Source organism: Hyperolius riggenbachi, chromosome 6 (genome assembly GCF_040937935.1).
Source record: "Hyperolius riggenbachi isolate aHypRig1 chromosome 6, aHypRig1.pri, whole genome shotgun sequence".
NCBI classification, from domain to species: Eukaryota; Metazoa; Chordata; class Amphibia; order Anura; family Hyperoliidae; genus Hyperolius; species Hyperolius riggenbachi.
This window is the reverse complement of record NC_090651.1, coordinates 272,100,825-272,115,097: the sequence shown is the minus strand read 5'-3', so window position 1 is coordinate 272,115,097 and position 14,273 is coordinate 272,100,825. Positions and strand designations below refer to the sequence as shown.

At 43.8% G+C, this 14,273-nt stretch overlaps 1 protein-coding gene across 3 annotated transcripts in view; it reads right to left on the bottom strand.

Annotated features, from left to right (window-relative positions):
• The window catches only part of HYOU1 (hypoxia up-regulated 1), a 79,292-nt gene that overhangs the window by 3,370 nt on the left and 61,649 nt on the right, over positions 1–14,273 (bottom strand). For all 3 annotated transcript variants that reach the window (XM_068240860.1, XM_068240861.1, XM_068240858.1), the window contains exons 18-22: positions 9,510–9,688; positions 5,071–5,158; positions 4,855–4,977; positions 3,603–3,736; positions 2,296–2,380 (exon numbers count right to left, since the gene is read on the bottom strand). In XM_068240860.1, the coding sequence (XP_068096961.1) occupies positions 2,296–2,380; positions 3,603–3,736; positions 4,855–4,977; positions 5,071–5,158; positions 9,510–9,688 (609 nt within the window). The remainder of the gene's footprint in view (positions 1–2,295; positions 2,381–3,602; positions 3,737–4,854; positions 4,978–5,070; positions 5,159–9,509; positions 9,689–14,273) is intronic.

Sequence of the window (14,273 nt, the reverse complement as noted above, 5' to 3'; positions counted from 1 at the left end):
AGTGCTTAGGAAGGCTGCCAGGGTGAGTACAGACACATAGGGGGAGTATTGCAGCACCGGTGGCAGGTCGCACGGTTTTTGGAGTGTCACATAACACTGGAAAGTGGTAGTGGCAATCATTTGCTAGACAGAGTTACTCTATGTGTGTATGTTTTTTCTGTCTCTCACATATCACATTTTTGATTAAGAGTGCAGAGAGCGAACAGGATCTGAGGACTGTCCCAACTGGGTTTTTCCTACTGTAAACGGACTTGAGAGCTTGTGGTAACCGTTTCATCTGTGACAGTTAGATCTGGAGTACGGTCTCCAAAGATAGTTTGGTGATATTTGTATTTTTAAAGAGTAACTCCAGTGAAAATAATGTAGTAAAAAAAGTGCTTCATTTTTTACCATAATTATGTATAAATGATTTAGTCAGTGTTTGCTCATTGTAAAATCTTTCCTCTCCCAGATTCACATTCTGACATTTATTACATGGTGACATTGTTACTGTGGGCAGGTTATTTAGCTATTTCTAGCTGCTCTGTCTGTTACAGACAGCTAATAACAGCTATTTCCTGTCTCTGAACATTGTTACATTGTGGCAGTTTGCCAGCAGTACCGCGGTATTCAGAGCCTCTTGTGGGAGGGGTTTCAGCACAAAATCAGTCACACAGCGCCCCCTGATGGTCTGTTTGTGAAAATCATTGTCTTTCTCATGTAAAATGGGGTATCAGCTACTGATTGGGAAAAAGTTCAATTCTTGGTTGGAGTTTCTCTTTAAAGACCCACGCAAAATGTGTGTGTGTGTGTGTGTGTGTGTGTGTGTGTGTGTGTGTGTGTGTGTGTGTGTGTGTGTGTGTGTGTGTGTGTGTGTGTGTGTGTGTGTGTGTGTGTGTGTGTGTGTGTGTGTGTGTGTGTGTGTGTGTGTGTGTGTGTGTGGGGGGGGGGGGGGGGGGGGAGTAGGGACAAACACACCCCTCAAAGTAAAGGTTATAGTACTTTTTAATTCACCTACTTTTTGGTACTTTTTTTTCATTAGTAAGTGCTGAAAAGATATTCTAAGATCAAAGCTAAAAAAAAAAACAAAAACAAATATCTCCTAGGAGAAAATGTTAATTGCATATAGGCCTCTATCTCAATTTTCCTCTCCACAATACAATAGTTTGATCTCTTCTGCATAGCACTGAAATAAAAAAAACAAACAAACAAAAAAAAAACATATGCAGCTTGAAATTGAACCAATTCCAATCTGCAGGAAGTGCATTTAATTGGTTCAATTCCAAGCTACATGAGCACATTTAATTTACATTAAATTTGCATGCAAGCCTGAAGTAGCGTCTCATTGACTATCTCTTCTACTTCTCTGAACTACATTATTTCCCTGCAGCTCATCTTGCTTGTACAGCTTACAGCCTCATATGACAGCTGACATCATGCCCCCACCCCCTACACTATGTGCTGCTAGCTTCTAACAACCTCAGTATCCACACACTTCTAGTGTCCACACTTCAGTGATCCTCTAGTTGCAACAAAATACAGTTTAACTTTTCCCAGCCTCAGCAATGCTCACAGGCTGTCTTCCTCTGAGTGCAGACCAGCCTTCTTTTACAGAAATTAACATCTGACATGGTGGCATAGTGGTTCCCAATCTTGCCTTGCTGTGCTGGTTCCCCATTAAAATTTCAGCCAGGGCCCCATCTGCATGGAGTTTGTATGCTCTCTGTCTGTGAGGGGTTTCCTTTGAGCATTCCGGTTTCCTCCCACATCCCAAACACGTACAGATAATTTAAATTGGCCTCCCCTTAAAAGTTGGCCCTAGACACATAGACATACAACTATGGTAGTGATTAGAGTGCGAGTCCCTCTTAGAGACACAGTTATGTGACAACACAATGCACTCTGTACAGTGAAGTGGAATATTGTCGGCACTATATAAATACTAAATATCATCTCAGATCTGCAACCTCATTTTGATGCCAAGTTCAGCTGTGTCTCTATTCCTGCCATCCTCTCCTCACCATTCCCCATTAACGTGTGCTTATCTTGTGCAAAGGTCAAATCTGAGAAGAGCAGCTAACGTAATTTGAGAGCAGATGTCAGACACAGAAATAGCAAGCACAGCTGGAAATGAAGATCATGCCTCTTATTAATGTTAAACGGTAAAGAAACCCATTGAAAAGGTAGCATAAACATTTGTTACATGCTTTACAGGCCCGGTTCACTTCACCAGGAGTCAAGGAGGAAATACAATCGGGAAGATTAAAAATGAATAAAGGGATTTATAAAAAACACAGAATATTCTTCATCTCTTACCAATGTCTCATTAATTAGCTTTTCAAGTGTGTTCATCTCAACATCTGTGAAAATCTGATCATCTTCAGGAATCGTTCTGGCACTCCTGAGGAGGAAAAGAAAAGGATTGAGAATTTTGGCATATAATTGCTAACTCGGGTTCAATAAATCAAAAGCATTCTTACACAAAGTGTGTATGTATATATGTGTGTGTGTGTGTGTGTGTGTGTGTGTGTGTGTGTGTGTGTGTGTGTGTGTGTGTGTGTGTGTGTGTGTGTGTGTGTGTGTGTGTGTGTGTGTGTGTGTGTGTGTGTGTGTGTGTGTGTGTGTATATATATCTCTTCAGCACACCTTTTCAGTATGAGCACATATCTAGTTTGCTTTGTAAACACATGTGAGCACAGCATTATCTCTTATTTCAGCAGCATCTGCAGAGGAGGGAGGTTCTCAGCCTCAGTCTGTCACACTGAACTGCCCTTAGCCAATCAGTGAGGAGCAGGAATATATGGGGGGGGGGGGGGGGGGAGATAACAAGCTTCCCTTTCCTCTGCAATATACCAAATAAAGCCGGGCTGACTGAGATAAGATTTAGGACGACAGATAATGTTATGATTATATTGGAATGCTTGCAATGCAGGGTCAGGTTGTAGACTGCATTATAAACCGAGCAAATGGTAAATGGAATTTGATTTCATGGCTGACAATTCCACTTTAACAATTCTACACACATTTAGGCTGCTTACACACTAAGACGTTACAGGTGCACGTTAGTGCAGCCTGTAACGCTCCCCCAACGCACAGCAATGTAACACGCCCACGTTGCGTTACATGTAACGCTGCACGTTCTCCCGAAAGTGCAGCATGCTACGGCGTTACAGCGGCTTAAGCCGCGTTAGACTGTTTGCACATGCTCAGTCAGGTTGGGGAGGAGCGGAGAGCGGCCAGGCACATGGCTAATTAATATTCACTGCACGTTGCAGTACAGTGAAGTACAGTGATGTACAGTGTTTACTTCCTGGTGCGGCCGCTCTGTGCGGCGATTGGCTGGCGGGACCACGTGATGCCGCATGCGTCCAAGAGTACGCATCATGGACGCCAGTGTGAGCTGCACAACGTGGCTCACTCTGACGTCCACATCAAAGTGCACCAGGCCTTGCGTTAGGTGCACGTTATGCGACCTTAACGTAGCACCCAACGCAACGTCTTGGTGTGTAACTAGCCTAATCTGGTGAGAAAAGTGATTATACCTCGTTATCTTAATGAAATATTAGGTCTTCTGCTTCTACATACTAGTTCACAGAACTTTGACACAGGCATGCACCACTTACTTCAGGAAAATGCTGGAGTGATTAAGCAGACTGTCCAGTGCTGCCAGTCTATCTGGCCATTTCCTCCTCTCCTCTACCTTGAAAAATAATGCCTTACAGGCTTTCTTCAGTTCACTCAGTTTCTCCTTCAGCTCCTGTTTCAATTGAAAACATTACAGTAAAAGAACTAAAATGGAATACTGCCAAATGCCAGAAACCTTTCCAAAACTTATATTGACAGCAACAGTTACAGCCATACTATTCCAGAAAACACCACATATATAAGTAGATAAATACTTGTTCTACTTACATAGTAAGGATGCATAGTCAGGATGTAGACAACATAATAAACACAGCGCAGTAGATAAATGGAATTTGATTTTGTGGCTGACAATCCCACTTTTAGAAAGACATTTAGTGGATTCCTTTTCAAAGTTCAGCAAAAATTGTTAGACCTAGCACTCAAAATGGAGACCAGCGTGCTATAGCGGATTAAAACTCGTTGCTCACCAAGTTCAAAAAATATCAAAAAGAGAATTGTCAGCAGCACTGCTAAAGTGAAAAAAATAGCTCTTTTATTTGTGCAATAAAATCACATGTCAAGAATAGGCTGAGGGCAGTTGCCCTCAGCCTATTCTTGACATGTGATTTTATTGCACAAATAAGAGAGCTAATTTTTTCACTTAAGCAGTGCTGCTGACAATTCTTTTTTGCTTCCTAAAAGTTCTGAAATATCTCTTCCATAAAACTGGTTCCTCTACCTGCATATTCCTGCCTATTATAGCAGATTTCTGAGCTGTTGCAAACTGCACGAAGCCTATCAACATCAGAATGAATTGCATATCATTGGCCGAATTGTGGCAAAATTTCAGATTTTGGAAAATTAGTGTCATCTCCACAAAAAAAAAAAAAAAAAAAAAAAAAAGTAGAGGGACCGATATGGCAGCTGCAATTTTTATTCATCCCCCTCAACCCACCTTTATCTTTACTGTGACCCAAAATAAATATCCGGCTTCTCAGATTCAAGTCTGACTCTTCTGGCTGCATATTTGTGGTTTCAGGTTTACAACTAAAACACTACTGAATTTGGAAGGATAACCACCCTGACAAACCTGTCTGTTTAGGTTTCAGTTCAATATGTTTTCACAGCTACGGCTATATGGTGAAATTGATCATTTCATAGGTAATAAAAATCAGATTTTTAAGGTACCCTAGGCAGAAAGAAAAAAAAAAAACCCTATATTGGATTGGTATAGCCTAGGTTTTGTTATACCTTAGTTGTGGCTCCAAATCCATCCTCTTCTAGCCAGTTTGAGGCCTGTTTAAGCTTGCTGGAAATCTCTTCCCTCTGTTCTTTAGTGGAGACTTTACGAAACTCCTCCTGCTCAAGCTTGTCCTGTTCCAAAAGATCCAGAGTGTACTTCAATTCCCCCAACACACTTATATGCGATATACACTATTTGCTTCACAGAAAAGCAGTCTAACTCACCTGTGTCTCAAATAAAAATGCTTCCAAACTATTTGCTGCTTTTTCATGCTCATGTTTCTCCAAGTCCCGTTCTGTTAACTCTTGAAGTCTGAAAAGAAAGAACACATTTAATAAAAAAAAAAAAAAAACAATTAAAAAAAAAATATTCAAGAAAATAAGATGGATGCTGCCCTCACAGACTTTGAAAAAAAAGTCAGATCAATAAAGCTAGAGGTCTAATTCTGAAGTAGTAAAAAAAAAAAAAAAAAAAAAAAAAAAAAAAAAAAAAAAAAACATGGGGCCCGATCCAAATCACTTTTTCTCCTAAGTTTTGGATGAGGAGAGGAATGGAATGGCTTAACTTAGGTAATTTTGCCTTGGGTCATGTACCCTTTAACGTTAAAATAAAAGATATTAGGGTAGATTTTAAAACTAAAAAAGGAAGGGGCGCGCCATAGTGCATTAAACGTTTAGGGGGGTATTTATTGACACATACAGGTTGTACTCACAAACATAGAAGTTAAAATCGCATGTCAGCGGACAGCCAGCCGCTTCCCTCAGTGGTGGAGAGTAGCACGCTGTGGCCAGCAGCGCGAATTTCCGATGTCCTGGGCTCCGTCTCGCTGGGGGGTGGGCGTGGCTGGATTCAGTAAGCGTGTGACGTCATGACGCGTTTCGGCGCGCTGCGCCTTCGTCAGATCACCACTGAGGGAAGCGGCTGGCTGTCCGCTGACATGCGATTTTAACTTCTATGTTTGTGAGTACAACCTGTATGTGTCAGTAAATACCCCCCTAAACGTTTAATGCACTATGGCGCGCTCCTTCCTTTTTCAGTTGTTCTGCTAACTACCCATTACCGGAGCGCTGCAGTGCTGGAACCTTCAAAGGGGAATCATCTTTGACCGTGTAACCTCGATTTGGAGCGCAGGATAACTTTGTGTGTAGATTTTAAAACTAGATTTACCTCTCTGGGATCCAGCACAGGCGCAGTAGTGGCTCTTACTCCAGGTAAGGTGGAAATAGTGGAACCAGATTGTATCCGCAGTAGAGCGGATCCGATCAGGTTTGGCTATTTCTGACTTAACCCGAACAGAAAGCCGCTAGTGCGCCTGCGCAGGATAGCGTTAGGAAAATATCTACCTCGGCGCACTTCGGGGGACCCGTGCAATTGAAAAGAAGGCCGGGGGAAGCCTCTTTAGGATCCAGAGGCTTCCCCCTTCTGAGGTAAGTATCCCCCAGAGGGTCCCCCCCCCCCCCCCCTTACAGATTTCTCTTTAAGTAGTTTTCAATGCAGTTTTACTTTACAGCTATCTGACATGCCCTAGATAGGAGCTGACATTTTATTAATTTTTTTTTGCTAAAAACTAGAGATGGTACCAAGGTGGAATTAGACTGGTCAATAAAGAAAAAAAAACAAAACAGATTGGCTGCAATATTAAACATTTGGCTTTAGTAGAGAGTTGCGCGCTTGCAAGAAGAGGGGAGTCAGAACTTCTAATCGGCTTTATTTGTCTGGGTCACGGATTAAGAAAGTATGAAAAACAGACAATTGGCATACCAGTTGGACAATTACCGTAGTACTTTCTAAAACGTACAATTATTTGTGCTAAAGGAAGTACGGAATTTGCCAATACTGAAAGTGCTACTTGCTGGGCTGTTTTATGCTTCGGAGTCTAAGAATGACCCTGCAAATCAGGTGTTGGGGCTACAACCCACTAGAGCGATTTTTTGAGTGTTTAGAGAGTCATTCAAAACGCTAGCAATTTTCCTAAACTCTCAGCTAATGTTAATGGATGGGCAAGCTCCACTAGAGCGATTGCGATTAGCAAAATTGCTAAGACAGGACATGCAGAATTTGAGCGTTAGCATTTCTGAAATGTTAAGTATATAAGTTGGCGTAATAAGCATTAAAAACGCTAATCGCAAATCGCTACACAATCACTGGCAAAAAGCTTACACTTTTTAAAAATCGCTACCAAAAATCGCCAGAAAACGCTCATGAAATTGCTTACAAAACGCTCATTAAAAACGCTAGCGATTGCGATTTGCGCTTTGTAGTGGGTTCCAGGCCTTATGCGGTTTTCACCCTTAAAAAAAAAAAAAGTGAGGTTTATAAACAATTAGTCCATCCACAAGGTATATGGAACTTGTTGCTGTTACTCAGCTCAAGTCTCATACAGTAAAGTCCATAAATATTGGGACATCGAGACAATTTAACATTTTTTGGGGCATTTTCCCGACAGTTTGTCTTCAAAAAGTGAAATGCATGCTTAATCGGATTCAGGTCAGGTGCTCATATTCAGCCAAATGCTTCAGAACTCATTGGACGGCACTTCACAATGCAGATAGACAATGACCCATAGTGTAAAAGCAACCAAAGAGATTTTGAAGGGAAAGAAGTGGAATGGTATGCAATGGCCAAGTCACTCACTTGACCTGAATCCAACTGAGCATGCATTTCACTTTGCTGAAGATAAAACTCAAGGGAAAATGCCCCAAGAGCAAGCAGGAACTGAAGACAGCTGCAGTAGGGGCCTGGCAGAGCATCACCAGGGATGAAATCCAGCGCCTGGTAATTTATGCATTCCAGACCTCATGCTGTAATTGACTGCAAAGGATTTGCAACTAAGTATTAAAAAGTGTAAATTTGATTTAGGATTATTATTCTGTCCCATTACCTTTGGTCCTGTGGGAGGCACATATGCAATCTGATGTAATTCCTACACCGTTCACCTGATTTGGATGTAAATATCCTCAAATTAAAACTGAAAATCTGCACTTAAAGCACATCATGTTTGTTTTGTTTCAAATCCATTGTAGCAGTGTATCGAGCCAACAAATTTAAAGGTTACATCCAAGGAGAATAGAAAAAAAAATCCACTTACCTGGGGCTTCCTCCAGCCCCTAGCATCGTCCTGTGCCCTCACCGCAGCTCCGGTGGCTCCCAGTCTCCTCTACTGCAGATGCCAACCGGGTCGGCTTCTTCTGCGCTCCACCGTGCGGGTCACGTGGTTGCTCTGACGTCATTAGGACAGTACTGCGCAGGTGCAGTACTACTGCGCCTGCGTAGTACAGTCCTGATGACATCAGCGCAACCACATGACCCGCATAGTGGATCGCAAAAGAAGCCGACCCGGAAACCGACCTGGCGAGGTCGGCATCTGCGGCGCAGGAGACCGGGAGCCACCAGAGCTGCGGCAAGGGCACAGGACGCTGCCAGGGGCTGGAGGAAGCCCCAGGTAATGGGAGGTTTGTTTTGTTTTCTCCTTGGACATATCTTTTAACCACTTGACGACCAGGCAATTTTCCCCTTATCTGTGCTGCGTGGGCTCTTCAGCCCACAGCACAGATCGTGTTTGTAGCATGGCGATCAGACTTTACCCCACTAGGGGGGGGGTTGGGGAAATGTCCTGCTGGGGGGGGGGGGTCTGATCGCCGCTGGCTGTTTGGGTTTTGCGGGGGGGGGGGGGGGGGTTATCCTCACTGCCCCCCTCCGCAGCGCTATTCTGCCCTCTCCGCCCTTCCCTCCCTCCTTGATTTAGCCTATCAGGTGCCGGCGATCCCCGGCCAGTCAGAGGCCGGGACCGCCGATCTCCTTTACGCCGTACGCAGCGCCGTATTGATGTAAACAGCGTGGATTTCTTCCCCGCGTGTTTACAATTAGCCTGCGAGCCGCGATCGGAGGCTCGCAGACTGTTCACGGAGACACCCTTCGTGAACAGACATGGAACGTTTCCATGGAAACCCCACTTCGAACTGCCGACGCCTATCGGCGTTAGGCGGTCGTTAAGTGGTTAAGAACTGAGTCAATATGCCAATTTATTTATGGACCTGACTGTACATTTTTGGTACTAAAGTCCAGCACCCTGTTTAAACACAGGAGTAAGTAAACAATATCCTATTTAGGTCAATGGGTAAGCAGATCTATTCTGTACAACTCACTGTGTGACCAAAAAGCCTCTTTTTTTTTTGCATACAAAAGTTTTCCACGCTTACAAAAACTGTTTGGACCTTCAACTACAATGTCAAATGGTACACATAAATTCATAGCAGATTCATAGTCATTAGAAATATCCATATTAAATACTGGGGAAACAAAAAAAAGTTAAAGTAGTAAAAAATAAATAAATATTTCCTATAACATTCTGACCAAATCTATGCGCAAGAGTATAAAAGTACCATGCCAAGAAGATTAAAAATTATTTGAAAAAAAAAAAAAAAAAAAAAAAAAAAAAAAAAGCACATATTCACACACTCCGCACAACAGTAGTGTGGTGGTGAAATAAACTAATTTTAACTGTGTGTTGTAGTTATGCATTTTGTATTTTTTACATGCAAGTTTTGCTAAAAGTTAAACTATTGCACACAGTCATTCTCTTTCACTTCAATTAACTTAAAAGCCTACTACAGTCAAAAATAGCAGGCTATGGACATGCATACAAACACAGGGCTTTACACACTTTTTACTAGATTTCTTCACATCTTCTTCTGATACATCTTGCACATCATTTAAAGTTTGCACGGCTTCAATCTCATCAACAATCTTTTGTTTCTTAGGCACCACTGGCTTCTGAGCCTCCTCCTCTGCACCCTTTGTGGCTCCAGCATCTTTAGAGTCTTCGGACTTGTCCTTACTGTCCTGGTACACAATAAATATATAATTTGCAAGGGTCAAAAGATAATAGAATATGAAGTTATGAAACTGCTGGTGAATATAATAACTTTACACAGAAATCACATACACATTGCTCTTGCTAGAGTAGCATTTGAATAACTTCTTGCTTTGTTTCCACCTAGTCACTCTCAATTTTAGCATTCTGCCTTTGCTTACATTACAGATGGAATATTATGGCCTAACTATACACAAAAACCTGTAACATGGTAAAAAAAAAGAGGAATCCAGTTTTGCATTTAGACGTGGGAGGCACAGTTTCATGCAAAAGGAGAAAAACATTTTCCACATGCTTTGCCTAGGTAAAAAGACAACTCATCTCCGGATTAACACTTCCTTTATCAAAAGTAAATATATTGGAAAAAACAAACAAAAAACCCCCCAAAAACCATACCAAAAATAAATACAAGTGTGCTAATCCAACCCACTATCACACAATCCAGCAGATACTGGCAAGGAAGGCAGGGCCGGCTCCGCCATCTGAGCAATATCAGCCTCGCATGGGGGGTATGTTCACAGAAAAAGGGTCAACTTAAAAAGAAACCGGGGGGGAGTGTCCAAGATGGCGCTCTGTTAGCAGCATCTGAAAGGAGCTCCAGCGCCCGGCTTTCAAATTCACTGTGATTCGCTACACCGCTGCACTCAACGCTACTCCTGAACAAGGCTGACACTCTCCAGAACCAGCAGGAAAAAAACTGGAGCGGTACGACCTGCCACGTACAGATACGGAGGAGGAATCCGTGCTGCCGCTTTCGTATAGTGGTGACTCGCCAGGCCCGTCTAGATCCCAACGGACGGCTGAGAGGTTCTCTCCGTACAACCCTGACATGTCGCAAAGGAACAAAGGGAGAGACAAAGACAGAGAGAAGGACAAAGGAGATAAAAATACCTCTCCAGAAAAGGCTGTCTCTCAACCCACGCCAGCGAAAGCAGCCCAGAAAAGCAAGCACGATGTACCGACTACAGGCCATGAGGTGCATCAAGATGGCGGAGGGGTTCCTCCTTCACCTCCCCCAGACCCGCATGAAATCCTGGAGGCTATAAAACAATGCCAAGCCACCTTAACCCTCAAGATGGATAATTATGAGTCGGGTCTCGACCTTTTAAGACAAGATGTCTCCAACTTGAGAGACCGAACAAGAGAGTCGGAGCGCAGGATCTCAGACTTGGAAGACACACAGCAGACGCATTCCCGCGCAATCCCGAGAATGGAGAAAAGGCTGGGAGCACTAGAAGCAAGGGCAGTAGATGCCGAAAATAGGAATAGGCGAAACAACTTGAGACTGCTCGGTCTCCCAGAAGGATCGGAAGATGAGAATGTCCCAGACTATATTGAATCGCTACTCCGCAAACTCCTTCCGGAGGACACCTTTTCGCCATTTTTTCTAATTGAAAGAGCGCACCGTATGCCTGCGAAGAAGGACCCCCCTGGAGCACTCCCTAGGCCAGTGATATTTAAAGTACTTAATTACAGAGACAGGGATGCAATACTGAACGCAGCACGGAAGAAAGGAGACCTTATGTTTGAAAATACCCGCCTCATGCTCTTTGCAGATTTCACCGCTGAGACTCAGAAGCAAAGGAAATCGTTTGCCCAGGTGAAACTGAAACTTAGAGATAAACAGATAAAGTACGCAATGCTGTTTCCCGCCAGGCTAAGGGTGCAAGATGGCGAATCGACAATTTTTTTTGACAAGCCTGAAGAAGCAATGACCTGGATTAAGTCACTGCGGTAAAGCCTTTAAAGTTTAGAAGCTGACCCTCTACCACTCAGGTACTGTTGCTATGTGTGTATGTTCCTTCTGAATTTTGGCGGTTTCTGTATCTGCTGCCCCAAATTACGTACTTATCCCCACTTCTGGGACTGAGAGGCTGGTCTGCTATAAGCCCATGCATGTGAAAGCCGGCAGTATAATGACTTTGTGCTGGACTGCAATGGCGGTTGTTTAACCCACCACACATCTTGAACCCTCTTGGACAACCAGATAACCCGCCGGGGTGGCTTACCAGCCCACAAGAGTTACCCCCCTTCCTTGCTACGAACTTGCCGATAATGGTAATCGGAACGAGCCCATTGTTTTGCTCTTTTCTAACTCAAATATATACGATGGACAAGTTGGGCGGCTACTTAATATTAGAGGGAAATGTTAATTACTGCGAATCTTCTTGCTACTTGATGTGACACATGGCCTGTGCTGACACTCTAGCCATCAGCATGATAAAACTTATATATGCTATACGCCAGTATAATACGCCGCACTGGGTTATATAATCATAATGTTTGGCTGTATAGAAAGGGAGCCCATGTGCCTGGTTGTCGCCCGTGGGGTAGCGGGGGACGGGAGTGGGTAGCCGGCCCCGTCAATGGGTCAGTGTTTTACTGGCCTACACCCCGGCTGGCGCCTGCCCTGTCCCCCGATTTCACCACTTTGGATTGTGGGCACGGGGGAGAGCCCGAGATGGTGAAATATCCTTGTTGTGGCTCGGCTGTGGAGGGTGGACGGGGAGCGGCTAGGGTAGCGGGCCCCGTCACTGGGCCACCTCCTGGCCTATACCCCGGTCTGCGCCCGATCTGTCCTCCTCCGCCCTCCGGGGCCGAGCTGACACCTCAACCGGACTGTCGGGGCGGTCACCTAGGGCCTGCAGTTGAGTCCCTCCTGGCATATATCACCGGGGCCCCTCCTTCATAACATATGGTGCTCTATTGGTGATATACTTTAAATCCATCCTTTTTGGTCGCACTCAGCAATAACATGTATTTCTGTGGGACGTGATGCCCGTCTGGAGGAACATGCAATTGAATATAACTACACGCAGATTCAGCGGAAGGTGCTGTTTCTCTACATTAACACCGGTATAGTTATCATTGCTAGATACACAGAATCTTGCTGTACAGTTTCACTCTCTAGACCTGGAGAGGGGGGGATTAGATGGGAAGCCGCCACATCATATACATATAGCACGAATACAGTCCCTTTCCCAAGCAGAGTGATATACCTCTGAACGCTAACAGACGCCCTCTTTGTACTATTGTAGATCACAATAGCTCACACTCAGCAAAGGATCAGAGAAAGTACATGAGGGCCAGGGCACTTGGCATACTCTAGGTATGTCGTATGCACAATAAACAATCCTGAGTGGGTTAGCTTAACTTTTTATATCTAGAGTTTGCAACGGTTTAAAATTGTACCCCCGGTCTGACCGGGTGAAGCCGGGCGTGGGACCCCCAAGCCATCGCACGCCCTCAACTTCTTCTTAACCTTTCTAACTAATCCCCTACCCTCTCTGTTTCCCCCTCTAGCCTTTACTCTTCTCCCTTTCACCTTTCTTACTCTCCCTGCTCTCCCCTAATTCTCTATCTCTGTTGGGTGTTGGTTAGAGAGGAGTGGTCTAGCACCCGGCACATATAGCTGGGTTCTACGCTACTCTGTTATAGTGTTGGGATTAAAGCTGTAGTACTGTATAGTTTTCAATTCACTACAGCAGGGTAATTGTTTAGTTTTGGGTTTATAGAAGTTTATTGTTAAGTATCCATGTATCTCCACATGTCCTATGGTTGTTCGAGACCTGCCGGCACTAACACATTGATTGATCACTGGCCCCTTTCCCTCCTAAACATTCTAAAGTCAGGCCAATGGAGACCCCCTTAAGCATTGTATCATGGAATGTCAGAGGTCTGCGCTCCCCGTTTAAAAGGTCCCTAATGTCCCAGTATCTACTTAAATATAAACCACATATATTAATCCTCCAAGAAACTCATCTTGATGGTATGCTGACTAAGTCTCTAAAGAAACAATGGGTCGCCACTGCCCTACACTCAACGTACTCCTCCTTTTCTAGAGGCGTATCTATTCTAATTAATAAATCTTTAACGCATAAAGTTATAAGCTCACACATAGACAATGAGGGTAGATTTATAATTATTAAACTCATGGTGGCTGGGATGATATTATGTATTGTAGGATTATATGCACCACCACCCTTACAGAGATCCTTACTGGACCTTATCACAGCTACTTTACAGAAGTTTCTCCCTGCGAAGTTACTAATCATTGGTGATTTTAATGACATCATAAAAATGGGCAAAGACTCCACCAATCCCACACGTCTCCCTAACTCTGATCTGTGTGGATGGGCGGACGCTCTTTCACTATGTGAGGTTTGGAGATGGAAAAACTCTCAATCAACTGCATATTCACATTTCTCGGCTACACATAGATCAGCAGCCAGAATAGACTTGGCTTTTGCTAACGCAGACTTTCTCCAATGTGTTTCCAGTGCTGCTTATCTTCCGAGTGGCCTCTCTGACCACGCCCCACTGGAAATTGTTTGCAAAATTGGGATTTTTCACGATAAGAATCTGTGGAGGCTAGACCCTAAATGGATATCAGATAAAGATATTGGTGACAAAATTACACTTGCTATACAACAATACTGGGAGTTAAATGAGGGTACAGCCTCCGTACAAATGGTCTGGGATGCCTTTAAAGCTACCATAAGAGGCGAATATATCAATCAAATAACAGCCAAAAGGAGGGAATATGCATCTGCC